The 13865-nt window shown below is 39.7% G+C and overlaps 1 protein-coding gene across 2 annotated transcripts in view; it reads left to right on the top strand.

Moving 5' to 3' along the window:
- Positions 1-13865, top strand: part of LOC139995209 (uncharacterized) — an 82359-nt gene that overhangs the window by 58012 nt on the left and 10482 nt on the right. Inside the window, exons 6-8 of one of the 2 annotated variants that reach the window (XM_072018440.1) lie at positions 1054-1154; positions 3233-11876; positions 11979-13039. In XM_072018440.1, the coding sequence (XP_071874541.1) occupies positions 1054-1154; positions 3233-11876; positions 11979-13039 (9806 nt within the window). Of the gene's footprint in view, positions 1-1053; positions 1155-3232; positions 13040-13865 lie in introns of both variants that reach the window. The other variant, XM_072018439.1, reaches the window with a different exon arrangement.

Here is a 13865-nt window from a genome sequence, read left to right as displayed (position 1 = left end):
CTATTAATTATCTCATGCAGAGTCGCGTTGTATTATAACTTTAACTTTGGCAATTCTAATAAAATTTATTCTCAATGAAAAATGTAAAAAATTCCAGAGAAGCGCGTAATTTGGAAGTTAATAAAAAGCGAACATAAATAGGAACACACATGGTAGGGAAAATTTGTTAACCACATTAGAGGAGCGTCTAATTATTGCACTAATTAAAACTTTGTTTCATTTAGTCGAATCACTTATCCAACAACTTCCCTTTGCCACGCGATAATTATGGATATGGTGAGGCATGATAACTTGAAACTTATTAATCATACGTTGATTAATATTAACGTGCCTCTAATGTCTGTACATATATACGTCTGTGTACTTAGGTGCGTTTGCATATACAGAGTGTTTTAAATTTTTTCTGGAAACTTTCACAAAGCGTTGGAGCATAATCCAGCAGAGAAAATAAAAAAGAAATGTTTTAATGCAACTTTCATGTAAATGCTTTATCAAAGAGTTACGAGCAAACGTTGAACATAATGAAAAGCATGCAACTTTTGAATTAGAAGATACAAATGAATACAAAATATTGAATTTTAACTTCCCAGAATTCTTTTTAATTGTAAGCTATGCTTTCAAAATTTGGGACACCCTGTATTTAAAGAAGAAGCAGTTGATATTCAGGCAGATATAATCAAACATTAATTGAGTGATTAATAAGCTGTTAAGCCACTATACTGGATAGCCTTTGCGATACACGATTTTATGTATGAATTATTCCCAATGATTGGAATTAAATAACCAATGAGTTACTGTCCAAGTAAACTACGTTATTTATGATACAATGTTGATGAAACTTTCATGAAGCACCTGTAATAAATAATATATAAATAAAATAATTGATATATTGTAGCATCATTCTTACATAGAAGAAAGTAAGTTGTAGTGAATTTGTAAAATTACACAAATAAATGAATTTGAATTAAAGTGACGCAACATTGTATGTTTAAGGAACATTAAGGTAAAACTGTACAATTTAATTTACATTTTATACTGTTTTTCTGTTCATAGGGGAGAGCATACAAAAGATGTTGGCGAACTTACCCCCCAAAAGGGCCACCAGGAAAGTACTGCAGGACAATACTGTGCGGACCCAGGGTAGACTACGTACTGTAAGTGTTGAATATTTGAACAATTCAATTAACTTCATCCTAGATGTTCAGTTTTCGTGTTCATGTGGTTTTAATGTCGAATAACACCGGAATCATCATCCACGTGCTATTCATACTAAGCAGAATTAATTGTCATACATATTAATTGACACACAAATGAAGTAGAGTTGAGATATCTGGGAATATAATTATCAACTAGGGAAAAATAGTACAGCAACGTTAAATAAAGTTACTTAAAATTCTGAAACAAAAACCTTTTTTTATCGAGGAGGGAAAAATATCTCTGTAAAATTCAAATCTAAGTTAAAACCTCTTCAATCACAGATATAAAGCTTAATTGCTAACAACACGTGTACGCATAAGCAAGCGGCCAGTAATTATAAAATTGAAAAAAAGCCTCTGCCTTGCCTTTTTTCACTGGAAAGCAAAACATTGGAAATTTCCCTAAAACAGTAATTCGCATCGAAGCTAGAAATTATACGTAACTCGATCGCTAATCACAAATCTGCAAACGTAAGTTATCGGCAATTACGAAATTGGCAAATAGGAAATAAAATGAACGAAAGAAGTTGTTCGTCTCGACGACGAGAATTTCAAAACATTCGGATAAACAGGAAAATAAAAAAAGGGATGACCCGAGCTTCAAGTTAATTGCTGGAAAGACAGGTGCAAGTGGTGAGCAATAATGCAACAGACAGGAGGACCTACTGACCGTGAAAGAAAGCTGCCGAGTCAGAGAAAGAAAGAGTCTTAAGAGGACAATTTGCAAAAAATGCATGCTCTGTGCCAAGAAGCTAGTAGTAAGACACGGTGACCCAAAAAGCATGCCGAGTCCGGCGACTGGTTGGAATTAGGTAAACGAGCAGCTCGCAAACAGCTCCAGTTAGCGGATGACCCGAATCCTGGCGAAAAAGATGAAACTCGATAATGATAAGGCAATAACATGGGACCGGCTCCGGCTGGACGACACGGATATAAGTGGAGTATTGATTAGCCAACACGGTTGTCCGCACGTTGCACACACGGACCCGTATACACGTAGGGAGGATACGCCACGTAGTCACACCGACAAGACGGTTTTCGTGCTCTCTTAGAAAACTGGCACACGATTGACCCGTCTATGGACACTCCCTTGGCATTTTTGTCGAAGCGAGAACTATGACATTTGAAAAGTCTCGCTGGTTCCGTCTAATCCGAATCGACCAACCGTGGAACAAGCGCAGAATTTCCAGAGTGATTTTTATTAGGATAAGAGCATCGAAGGGAAACATGTATAATGTTACGTATAGCGTTATTGATGTGGTTATCGATTAGGGTATTAAGGGTTTTACCAGAGGCGACGAGGATTACAATTATACTACTTTGTTCGTTAAAAAGCTTCTAGAAATTTTCTAAGAACTAGAAATACTTAGGATTGATTCTTAAGAGCATTGCTGCAGGTGCTAATTTTAAAAGGTCACAGAATAGGAATTTTTGGAATTCTAGAGCTGAGAATTTAGGATTGGTAAGTATTCAAAATATTAAACTTTGGTGTTTTCAACTTTTTCTTTTTGTATGCTGAGAGATACAAGAATTTTTTAAGATAAAAGTAGAAATCCTTAAGAGTTTCATCTGCAGGATACAAGCACTGTAAATTACAATGCGTTCGGTACAAAGATTTTGTCGAAGAATTTGTTGTTTTATTAAGAGATGATGATTTATAAACAAGATCTCGTACTTGATTATTCTAGTTAGTATTGGATTTTCTTGGAAACGCTTCAGATTTAGTGGATTATTGAATCACAGATCTGAAAGAATACTTAGCTGCTTCTTCAAACAAAAGAATCCACAAACCAGAAACTTCTATGCTCAACGTAAAGTAGCATATCCCGTAGGGCTTAATTTAAATACACCATAATAATCCCCGTGACGTGTTGCCCAAGAAGCTTCGATAAATCACGGGATAATAAACAGGTGATTCCGTAGGTTGCACCAAAAGAAACTCCCCTAACTTTTCGTAGCGAGCACAGAAAAAATACACTCACCGAGGTGCGCGCACACACACACACAATACCACGAAGGCTTTGCCATTTGTACAGGTGCAATCCAGAACGAGACCACGAATGGTCGGCGACAATTCCAGCGCCTCTCGAATGTCCCGGAACAAAGCTGCCCTGAGGAACAAGCTGCTGAAGAACGCGAAGTCGATCCAACGGAATCGCTGTCGGATCGACAACATCTCTGCCGTGATCGAGAGCGTGGTGAAAAACTACACTCCCGATGACAAGAATCCTGACGAAGGACGAAACGACAGCTCAGAGAAAAACGACTTGGAGAAAGAAACCAAAGAGAAACCGGCCGAAGGATCGTCTTCTATCAAAGAAGGTGATGTGCCAGACGGAAGGAGCAGTAGAACAAAGATGGTCAGAGGTCCCAGAGTGTTGGGTAAAAGGAGAAACGTGAAAACGAAAGAAGGAGCTGTGAAAAGCTTGGTCCAGGTGAAGAAAACAACTTTGAAGGCTAAAGCTAGAGCAGCTTTGAAGAACCTGTCTGAGACGAAGGCAGAGACGTCTAACGAGAGTACGAAGATATTAAAGAGTACCAAAGCTTCTCCTAAGAATGCGGAGAAGGAGGTAGATGCGGATGGAACAGAAGCTAGTCCAGGGGAAGCGAAGTCCCTCAGCCTAAAGAACAAGTTGTCCACTCAAACTACACCTAAGAGGAAGCGACCGGTGGATCCTGTAGCCTCGTTGAACGCCTCCATCAAGGCAAAGTCACAGCTGAGGACCCAGGATGGAAAATTTGCCAGGAATCCTAACAAAGAGTCTCTGTCGCCTCAAAAGTCCCCTGAGATCAGGTGTCCTATTTCTGGTCGTTTAATAACCAAGGTAAGGAGCAGCGAAACTAGTCCAGAGTCGTCGATCACTAGATCCAAGTTAAGAGCAGTTTCTAAGTGCAAGAATGGCGACCAGTTGCCGAAGAGGACAACCAGATTGTCTTCTGACAGCGACAAGATGCCCACGTTGGAGCCAGCCGTTCAAGTATCATCCAATTCCGAGGAATTTTCAGAAACTACTACAAACGACCTACCAATCCTATCTCCTGCTACGTCAGCTTCTAGCCAGGAAAAGATTCTGCGTGGCAAGAGTCTGACTAGCAAGTGTTCGAACCTGGACGACAAGGAGAATCCTAAGAAAGAGGAGAGTCAAGTTTCAGGAGAGAAAAGTGATGTTACGAGCAGTTTACAGGAGGAAGAGAAGGATCAGAAACAGGGTAAAGGCAGGAGAGCAAAAAATGAAATGAAGAATCTGAATAAAAGCGTGGAGAGCGTGGATACAAAGACTGAAGCTTCTAAGGAAGGTGTTAAAGGTCTAGTTAAGGAAAAATTCAAGAGGAAAAGCGCTCCTGCAAAGATTCTAAGCGTGGAAGAGAAGAAAAATATGGTGAAGAATGCAGAAGAAGTGGGTCTGAAGAAAGAAGCGAGACAGAAAAAGGAAGAAGGAAAGTTGGAAACCAGGAGTAACGCTAAGGCGAAGTTAGAGAAAGTTGTTGACGATGACAGCCCTATAAAGATTCAGAACGTTCCCTTTGAGGTGAAGAAGTTGATAGGCTCAGACAATAAAGAGGACCTGCTAACCAAATTGGTTCTGTCATCCAGGATTGCCACTTCCAAACGCTGTCTCAGGCAACCAGTGTCTAAATTTAAATTCGATCAGGCAAAGATCAAGCCTCGGAAGGATTTAGAACTGGAGAAAGGAAAGCTGGACTCAGGGTCCATCTCAGATGCGTCTACGAGCAAAGAGAAATTCGATGCGAAAAGAAGAAAATCGCTGAGGAACACGGATAGAAAGGACAAAGCTGCTTCAAAGGATGAGAAAGTTTTAGACGAATCTAACAAGATCAAGGAAGCTGTGAACGATATGAAAACAGGGGTCAAAAGACGGAGAAGCAGTAGTATGTCCAGTGAGATCAAATCATTGGTCAATTCCAGTCAGGCGTCTTTTGATGGTCAAACCAAGTCTGAAGTTGAGATGACTGTCCAGGCTGCTGACAAGAGGCAAACTAGATGGTCGTTGTTGAATACTGGCGAAGCGGAGATCCAGAATGAACAGACAGACTTCAGCTTGAAGAAGAATACTTTTGGAAGAAGACGAGGTAGAGTTAAATCTAGCAATGAGACATCTGAAAAAAAGAACACTGATCTGTCCCAAACAAAGAACGAAGAAACTGGTAAAAACAATTCCTTTGAAGTTAATGATGAAGTCAATTCAATGGATCAGAACGAAGCAAATTTTGATGATAAAGGGACCGTTTCAATTGGAGCAACGAAAATTGTCAAGGATAGGCAAGAAGAAAGCGAGAAAATAACTAGAAACGAGAAAGAGCAACCCAAAGGTTCTGACCCTCCAGAGAATAAAGAAGCAACCAAGGTAACCGAGAATCTAAATCACTTGCAGGTGGAAACGAGCAATTCTATGGACAGTGGCAAGGAAAATTCACTGGAAAAACCGGCTCCAATTCAAAAATTGAAAGTTGGAAGACCCAGGAAGTCCTGGGGACCCAGAAAAGAAAGAGCATCCAAAAGATCTTTAAATAACGTAATTGGAATTCTTACAGAGGGCATGAACGTCCCTGTCGAGTCTCAGCCAAGTGTCTTGAGCATGCAGACTACCTTGGATAGCGTGGATTCTAGTGCACTCCCCCAGGATTCCACACCACAGACTGACGATGCCACTAGCAAGACTCAAAATTTAGATAAAAGTATTAAATCTTCTGAAGACACTGTTTTAGAAGTGACAAGTAATCCTGATAAGTTAGTAGAGGAGATCTCTCGTGTCGAGAAGATTTCTGAGGAAGATCTAAAGCAACTTGAAGTTTTAGAAGCAGCTAGTAACGACCTGAACTTGGACAAATCTGTAGAAAAGGTTCAGAAGGTTGAATCTCCCTCTAAAGACACCAAAGAACAATCATTAGCTAATGACATTATTCTAGATCTGTCCAGAAGGAAACAGAAAGGAAAAGGGTCTTTCTTAGAGAAAATAGTTTCAAAAATAGCTAAACAAAAGGATGCTTTATTAGAAGGTGAAGTTGGTTCTCTATTGGATACAGCTGCTGACGAACTCACTAGTATTTTGGACGAAGTTGGGCCTGGTTTATCAGAAAACACAGAGACTTCGAGCGAATCGAAAGCGAAAACAAAAGCAAAGAAGATAGGAGATACTAGACGGGAAACTATTAAAGAAGCGACTAGTAGGAGTTGTCAGGATAGTTTAGTTCCTAATAGTTTGACCAAAAGCTTGGAGAAAAAAGACGTTACTGTAGAAAACAAAGAGATGGTTTTGAAAGAATTTTCAAAAGAATTGCAGTCTAATGTAGAACATTCTGATGAAAAGGAAGTAGAAAATGAATCGAATATAAGTCCCAGTAAAGTTATTGATGAAGAGATTGAAATTAAATTGCCGAGAGAAGATGAACAGACTACTTCTTTCAAAGAAAAAGGAGCTTGTACTAATGAGTCAAAAGTAGAAGAGGAAGCTGTTTCTATTGAAACGAGCCCTATTAGAAGTGAAATTTCATTGCCTGTTTTGGAGATTCCAGTGAGTAATTCCGCAGATGTGTCTTTGTCAACCATGGAAGAAGAAAAGAAAAAATGTGAAGACGTAACGGAAGAGGTCAAAGTGAAAAGGAAATCTAAGAAACGATCAGTGGAAGTGAAGTCCCCAAAGAAAAATAAAAGGAAATCCTCCGAGCCAGCAGGGAATTTTGAGGAGAGTTCGATCTCTGAGGAACTGCATCTGGCTGACGTGATAAAGTTAATCGAAAAATCAAAGCAAGTGCCTTCTACCAAAGAAAATGTTCAAAACGACTTGTCTATTGAAGTTGATGCGGACAAGGTACCATGTGAGGAGAAAAGTATAAGTGAAAACCCCGAAGCAAAGGATAATAGGATTGTTGATGAAGTTAAAACAGCTGAAGACTCTGAAGAAAGTATGGAGAAGCTGAAGATAGATTCTAAGGAAACTTCAGAAGAACATGCAATAAATGAAGAGGATAAACCAGAAGATGCCCTTCAAGGTATAAGTGTAACGAAAAATAAGGAAGAAGTTCAAGTGACCAACGAAGAAAAGAATTCGATGAAAATAACTGGAAAGAGAAATTCCGTTACAGAGGCTGTGGATCAATATTTAGAAATTCAATCTCCAGTTAGAAGGTCCTCGAAGAAGAAATCGCAACAGGAAGAGAAAATTTCTGAAGAAGAAACGATGTTCAGCGTGGAGTCTACCGAAATGACAGAATCTTCTGTGAACGAAATAGCATCTGAAGACAGCAGAGGACCTAGAAGGAAATCCTTCAGGACGAAATCCATGATTCAACCGAGAAACGACGAGAAGACCTCGAAGGAACCCGAAAGTAATCCTGTTCTCAGTATTAGCACCATTGTCCCAACTGAAAATCCTGGACTGCCTTTGGAAGAACCATCTGAAAAACGTGAAACTATACAAAATGAAGTTACAACGCAGCAGGTAACGCTATTGGATAGCATAGAACCATTGAAAGAAGAAAAAGAAGATTTTAGTTTCAAGAATACGGAGACTCGAGCAGAAGATAAAGAAGAAGTCACTCAGAATCCTCCAGTGAATGATCAAAAAGAGCCACAGAAGATCGAAGAACCTGTAATTGTCCCCAAAGTGCCAAAGAAGCGTGGAAGAAAGAAGAAGTGTTTGATGGTTGACCAGACACCGATGCAAGGCACCGTTTCTCAAGAAAATTCTGACTCCAGGATGCGCATACAGACCGCAGCGCTTGAATCCACGTCGACAAATCAACTTCCTCCTAGAAGATCCTTGAGGACGAGTAGGTTCATCGATGAAATTGAAGACCAGAGCAAGAATCCCAACGATCTGACTAGTTTACAAGTTTCTTCGGCAAGTCTGGAACCGTTCAAGGTTCCAGAGGTAACCGAAGTGTTGCAGCACACAAAGAAAAGAACGTATAAGAGAAAGTCGATCATCGACGAGAATTCAGACACTCAGAACAACTGTTCCCAACCAGAACCTGAAACAAGCAACGCGGAGTACCCAGAGGCGAGCAGAAGTTTGGCTGGAAAAGAGGAACAGCCAGAAAGTTCTTGCCAGAAAAATTCTTCTGAAGGCAAAAAACGTAGCTTTAGGAGTTCGACTCGTGAACACGTAGACCTAGAAAGGTCTAGTTCTGTCGGTTCCATAGATCTAATTGGCAAAACCGAACAAATTAGTAAAACGAGATCTTCGAAGAGGAAACAGATGTCTTCCGAGGACTTGTCAGGTCAGGAGAGCTTAAATCAACGAGTCGAGAGCGCAGACAATTTGTCAGAGACCTCGTGCGTCAGTGATTTCAGTTATTTCAGGAAAAAACGTTATTCTAAGAAGAAGAAGCTTTACGAGTCTCGAGAAGACGTGCAAACAGATACCTCTGTGACCGACTCAGAATCCGTCGATACGGAGAAGAACACCCACAGAAGACAGAGTTTGAAAAGAAGAGCCAAGAAAAACATATCCTTCTTTGCTGAGTTCTATTTGATGGATGACTTCGATATTCCAATGGATATTGAGGATTGTATATCGCATCAAGAGACAGCGAAGAACGATGTTAACCAGGAGTTACAAGCAAAACCGTCGACTGAGCAAGAGAAACTGATCGAGGAAGTCACCTCGAACGAAGCTTTTGATGAAAAGCCAGAAGAGAATGTTGAAAAACAGGAGGAAGAGGTAGTTGAAAATTCTAAAACGCCGGTGGACGAGGAAGAGGGCGAGGAATATGAAGAAGACGAGCCGAAAAGCGAAGATAAGGTGGACACGAAGCTGGATGGTCTTTCCCAAGTTCAGGATGATTTTCAAACGCCAAAGAAGAGAACAGCAGGCAATTACGTGGTAGTTCATAAGAAGACAGGTGAAATTCTAATTGTGGAGAAGAGGAAGAAGTTGACGAAGGAGGCTGCCAGATTTTTCTGCGATGTTTGTACTACCAGCTTCACCAGGAAGAGCTCTCTAAAGAAACACAATCAGTCTCAGTCTCATTTGCTTCAAATGGCCAAATGTAAGAAAGACAGAACATCATCTATGGAGGACGCTGAAAGTATGGAAGACGTTGGTCAAAATGATACTTCTAGCGATGAGAATAGAGTTGAATCGGCTGATGAAGCCATGAATGCGTCCTTAGAGCTGAAGGATGACCAGAAGGACGCTAATTCCGAATCCATCATTACTCAGAAGGATCTAGAACCAGATCAGACTGATCCTTGCTATAACAATCAACTTGAACAGGATTCTTTGACGGATTCTCAGACCACCCACCAACACATCCTTGAAGATGAACTTCTGGATGAAGAAATTTGTAAGATCACTGAAAATATGAGCCACGATGAGTACGTTCTTACTGATCAAATGACTCCTGAGCCAGAATCAACATCCACGCCTATAAAAATGCACATGAAGAAGATGGAGGATGTTGGAAAGAAGAAGAAACATGAAAAGAAGAAAGAAAAAACTAAGAAGAGAAGCTTGATCGATGAACAAATTAGTTTAGATAATTCTGAGTTGGAAAATTCAGCCGATTCGACGTTGGTAACTGTTCTGGGTGAGAATGTGTCCATTAAAATTGCAAAGTCTTCGCACTTGAATAAACCAAAGTCTAATTTGGATTATAAGGATGTTTCAGAAGGTTTATCCGAAGATTCTGCTGTGGGCAATTCAGAATCAAAAACTGATACTCCAAGAATGAAAGAAAATGATTTCAAAGAACAGTGTTCAGATTGTGGTCCCAGGCTGCAGGAAAACCAGGATGCAGATATGGAGATAAAAGATGCTCTGCTGAGGACAGAAGAAAACAAAATCCTGGAGAAAGATAGTATATATAAATTAGATTCCGAGGAAAAGACTGAGAATCTTTCCAGAGATAAGTTAGACGATAAAGATAATGAAGAAAATCAGTCACACGAACGTTTGAGTCTGAAGTTTACCATAAACAAACGCAGCATAGAAATCTGTAAAAAACTTGATTCTGAGAGCAGTAAGAGCTACGAGTTAGACTATCCAAGCACATTTAATAAGGAATCTCAAGATGTTAATTGTAATTCTGAGAAAAACTATGAAAGTGCATGCAGTATACAAGTTGAGTCAGTTAAAAGTTTTAATTACTCCAAACCAGAAATACAGGAATTTAATGAACGCTTGAATTCAAGCTTGTGCAAGAATCAGAAAGCAGAAAGAAAGAGTTTTGAAGGTATTGACGAATTGGACGCTTCTAAAGTACAAAATCTTGAAGGAGACAGTATGAAAATGATATTTGATAACGAGGGTGATAAGCAGGGTGAACTGGTCAAAACGCTACGCCATGGTAAATCCAAGAAAGGCAGGGCTAAGAAACATTTTGAAAAAACAGAAAACAGTTTGGAAGATAAAACCATTAAAAGTTCTTCCAAATCTAAAGACGGTCAGAATAAATTAGTGTTCAATGACGTGACCAAACTTTCAGAGACCACAGATGATCAAAAGTCACTCGATTATTCTGAAACGTTGGATATTAATGAAAAGTTAGAGCGTTTAGTACCTGATTCACAATTGGAAGATAATTCTGCTAAAAGTGATGGTATAGTTATCTCTGCAACATTAGAAAATGAAGATGATCATGAATCTAATGAATTACAAATTGTCGAGGAGTTAGAAATGGATAAATTTTATCCTGAGCCAGAATCTTTGGAAGAAACTGCTTTGAAACAGTTAGTACAGGAACAACAAGTTTCTGAGAAGAGAATTGAATCGTTAGAAGACAAAATCAACTATTTTCAGTCAATGGATGATGATGAGGTTTCGTCATCCTCGAGTCTAGCAGACAAACCTTTGTCACAAATTTTATTTGAAAGAGAAGAAAAATTGGAGATATATAAAGAGCGAACAAAGGAACGAGAGTCTTCCACGACCTTCCTGAAGGATTCTGACAACGAGCCAAAACCTGAAGAGAAGCAAGAAGTCGAGAATAGCGACCCTAAAGCTACCAAATCTGATATCGATGATAATTCTTTAGACATAAATGAATTAATTGACAACCAAAACTCTGACAAGAATTTGAATACTAACGACGAACAAGCAGAGCAGCAGATCGCATCAGAGGAAGAATGTGAGCCGGAAGCATCGAAAACAGCGGAGGATTCTGACAAGGACTCCAAGATTTCATCAGATTCTGAGAACAGCGAAGCAATTCCATCGATAATTGGTAGTGGTCGAAAATCAAGCACCAGCGATCGTCAAAATCCGAGCAAAAAGGTGTCTAGGAGCCACAAATACTCTAACAAGAACAACTACAGGAAATCCAGAGGCAAGAAGTCTTCTATAAGGAGCAAGATCGCCGATTTGACTAGTGAAAGCGACGACAGTGAAAATGAGGACAAAATTGAATCACAAAACAAGAGTAAAATCGTGAAGAGCGTGTTTGGCAGAGTTTTTGGTGGTGAGAAGACTGACAAAGTTAAGGAGGTACTGAACGACTGGGTGTCCAAGTCAGAAGACGACTCGGATCTCTCCAGAACAGGCTTCAGATCTTCCAGTTCCAGCGAAGGAAAGACTAAGGACTCCTCAGGCGACAAGAAAAGACACTCAGTTTCATCCTCTATACCTTCTAGTCCCAAGAAACGTTCTGGAAAAAGATCCAAGAAGAGCTCTTCTTCAGACAGAACCAAGGAGAGAAATCTAACATATGAGAACCAAGGTGAGCATCGATCTAGAAAGCACACAAAATCAAAGAACAGCTCCAATAATAAGAAAACACGTGATACAGAAGCTTCAAATAATTACTTCTTACTGTTACCAGCGACCAAGTGCAGACTCAGCAAGAAGAGAGCAGAAGAATTAATTTCTAGGACCTTCGAGGATGATTTTACTGACGTCAATACTGACAAGAGCCAGAAAGCACTGAAACACAAGGAGCCAAATTATGGACTGAGGAATCAGGGCAAGCCTGACTTGACGATCAAGGACAGTGGCTATGGGTCCTTCAACTATGACGAAGATTCTTCCAAAATCGTGCCTTTGGAAGATGCCATAGAAGACGATCAGAAAGTGACCAAGAAGAGAAAGCTGTCAGGTTTTAGAAAAAGTAAAGGTAGAAACGAAGAGGAAGATTGGAGAGATCTAGTTGAAGAGAAAACAGTTTCGAAGAATCCTAAGGAGTCAGATGACGAGGAGGACAATTTCACCAAGGTTCATCTTGAGAGAAACCCCTTCACTAGCCGAATGTCTGTTGATCTGGAATCTTCTCAAAGTTGCAGCAGTCTAGCACCTAGTAGCGTGAGGAACAGGTCTCCAAGTATGGATAGGAACTCGCAGACCACTAGAGATTCTGACATAGACGGTGAAGAAGACGAGGACATGGGCCACAGGCGAATTTCTCCGTTGTTCTGTGGAACACCCAGAAGTTCCATAGAGACCAGCTCCAACAGTGAAAATGAAGAGGAAGAGGAAAATTTGTCTACCAACGAGGCTGCAACTAGAAAAAGAAGCTCCAGCGAGTTCTCTGGTGAGAAAATCGTCATTAGATCACCCTCTTCGAGCCACAAGAGTGAAGTAGTCACTATTGCACCCACTGACGCGATAGAGGACAACGCTCTGGATGTTCCTCATGAGATTGAGACCACGAAGCCTAGACAGGGCAAGGTTCTGAACTTCGATGAGGAGCTGTTTGTCGAGTGTTGCTCCAGGTTGAAAGCCACCACTGAGAATGAGCTTAGGGGAGCCAAAAAGATCAAGCTGGATCACAACGAAGGTTACCATAGGAAGGATGAGCAGCAGCAAGGGTTAAGGGGACCCAGGGATCGGTGGAGAGACGTGGAGAGTCAGAACAGCCTGGGAAGTCTTTTGGAATCCGTGAACCAGGTGAGTATTTGATTAGATTAATTGAAGTTTTGCATGCTTCTTCGGATATTTCAGATATAATGAAGGTATTAGGATCTATAGGAGGGCAGATTTGGCTTTGTTTGAGTATCTGTGCTGAATTGATAAATTTAAAGAAATGGCGAATTAACATATTTTATTAAGGTATCTTGATTATTATTTTAATTGCAATATTTTTTCTTTCTGTGTATTCTGCATGGTATTCTCAATAGATCTCTGATAATGAAGATTAAATCAGCTAATTAAAAAAATCGATATGGCTAAAAAATTAATTTGAAACAGTACGGTAAGTTGATAGCTTTTTGAAGAGATAATATTTATTTACTATTGTTTAAGATATATGATTCACTACTTCATTGACAAGCCTACACTTTGCATGCACTATCTCTTTCTTACTTTTCTTTTTATTATTCGCTTGGCTTGGCGATCTTATATTATGTAGTAGCTGAAAAAGCTCAACTTTCAGCTCAGTCTGCAGTTCTCAGTATCTTTTGTACATGCTTACAGAATGTTTATTTGTAGGGGTGTTTTCTGAACATAAATAATAAGTAAATTCAATGAAATGACAAATATTACACAAACTACAAAGATATTATATTAATATTTATACAAAAATGTTAAATTATTATTAAAACGGCGCATGACACTGTAGCATTAAATTTAATATCACAGTCATTTTAGGATAAAATTGATACGTAAATATTTCAGAATTAAGATAAACTGGATTACACCCTTACACGAAATTCTCAGAAGGGAATACTCTATACATTATTGTGGTAATGTTTGCAGGACCTATGAACCAGCTTTA

The sequence above is a fragment of the Bombus fervidus genome, chromosome 15 (assembly GCF_041682495.2).
Source record: "Bombus fervidus isolate BK054 chromosome 15, iyBomFerv1, whole genome shotgun sequence".
Taxonomy (NCBI): Eukaryota; Metazoa; Arthropoda; class Insecta; order Hymenoptera; family Apidae; genus Bombus; species Bombus fervidus.
The sequence above is the reverse complement of the archived record's forward strand: the minus strand, read 5'-3'. Positions and strand labels throughout refer to the sequence as shown.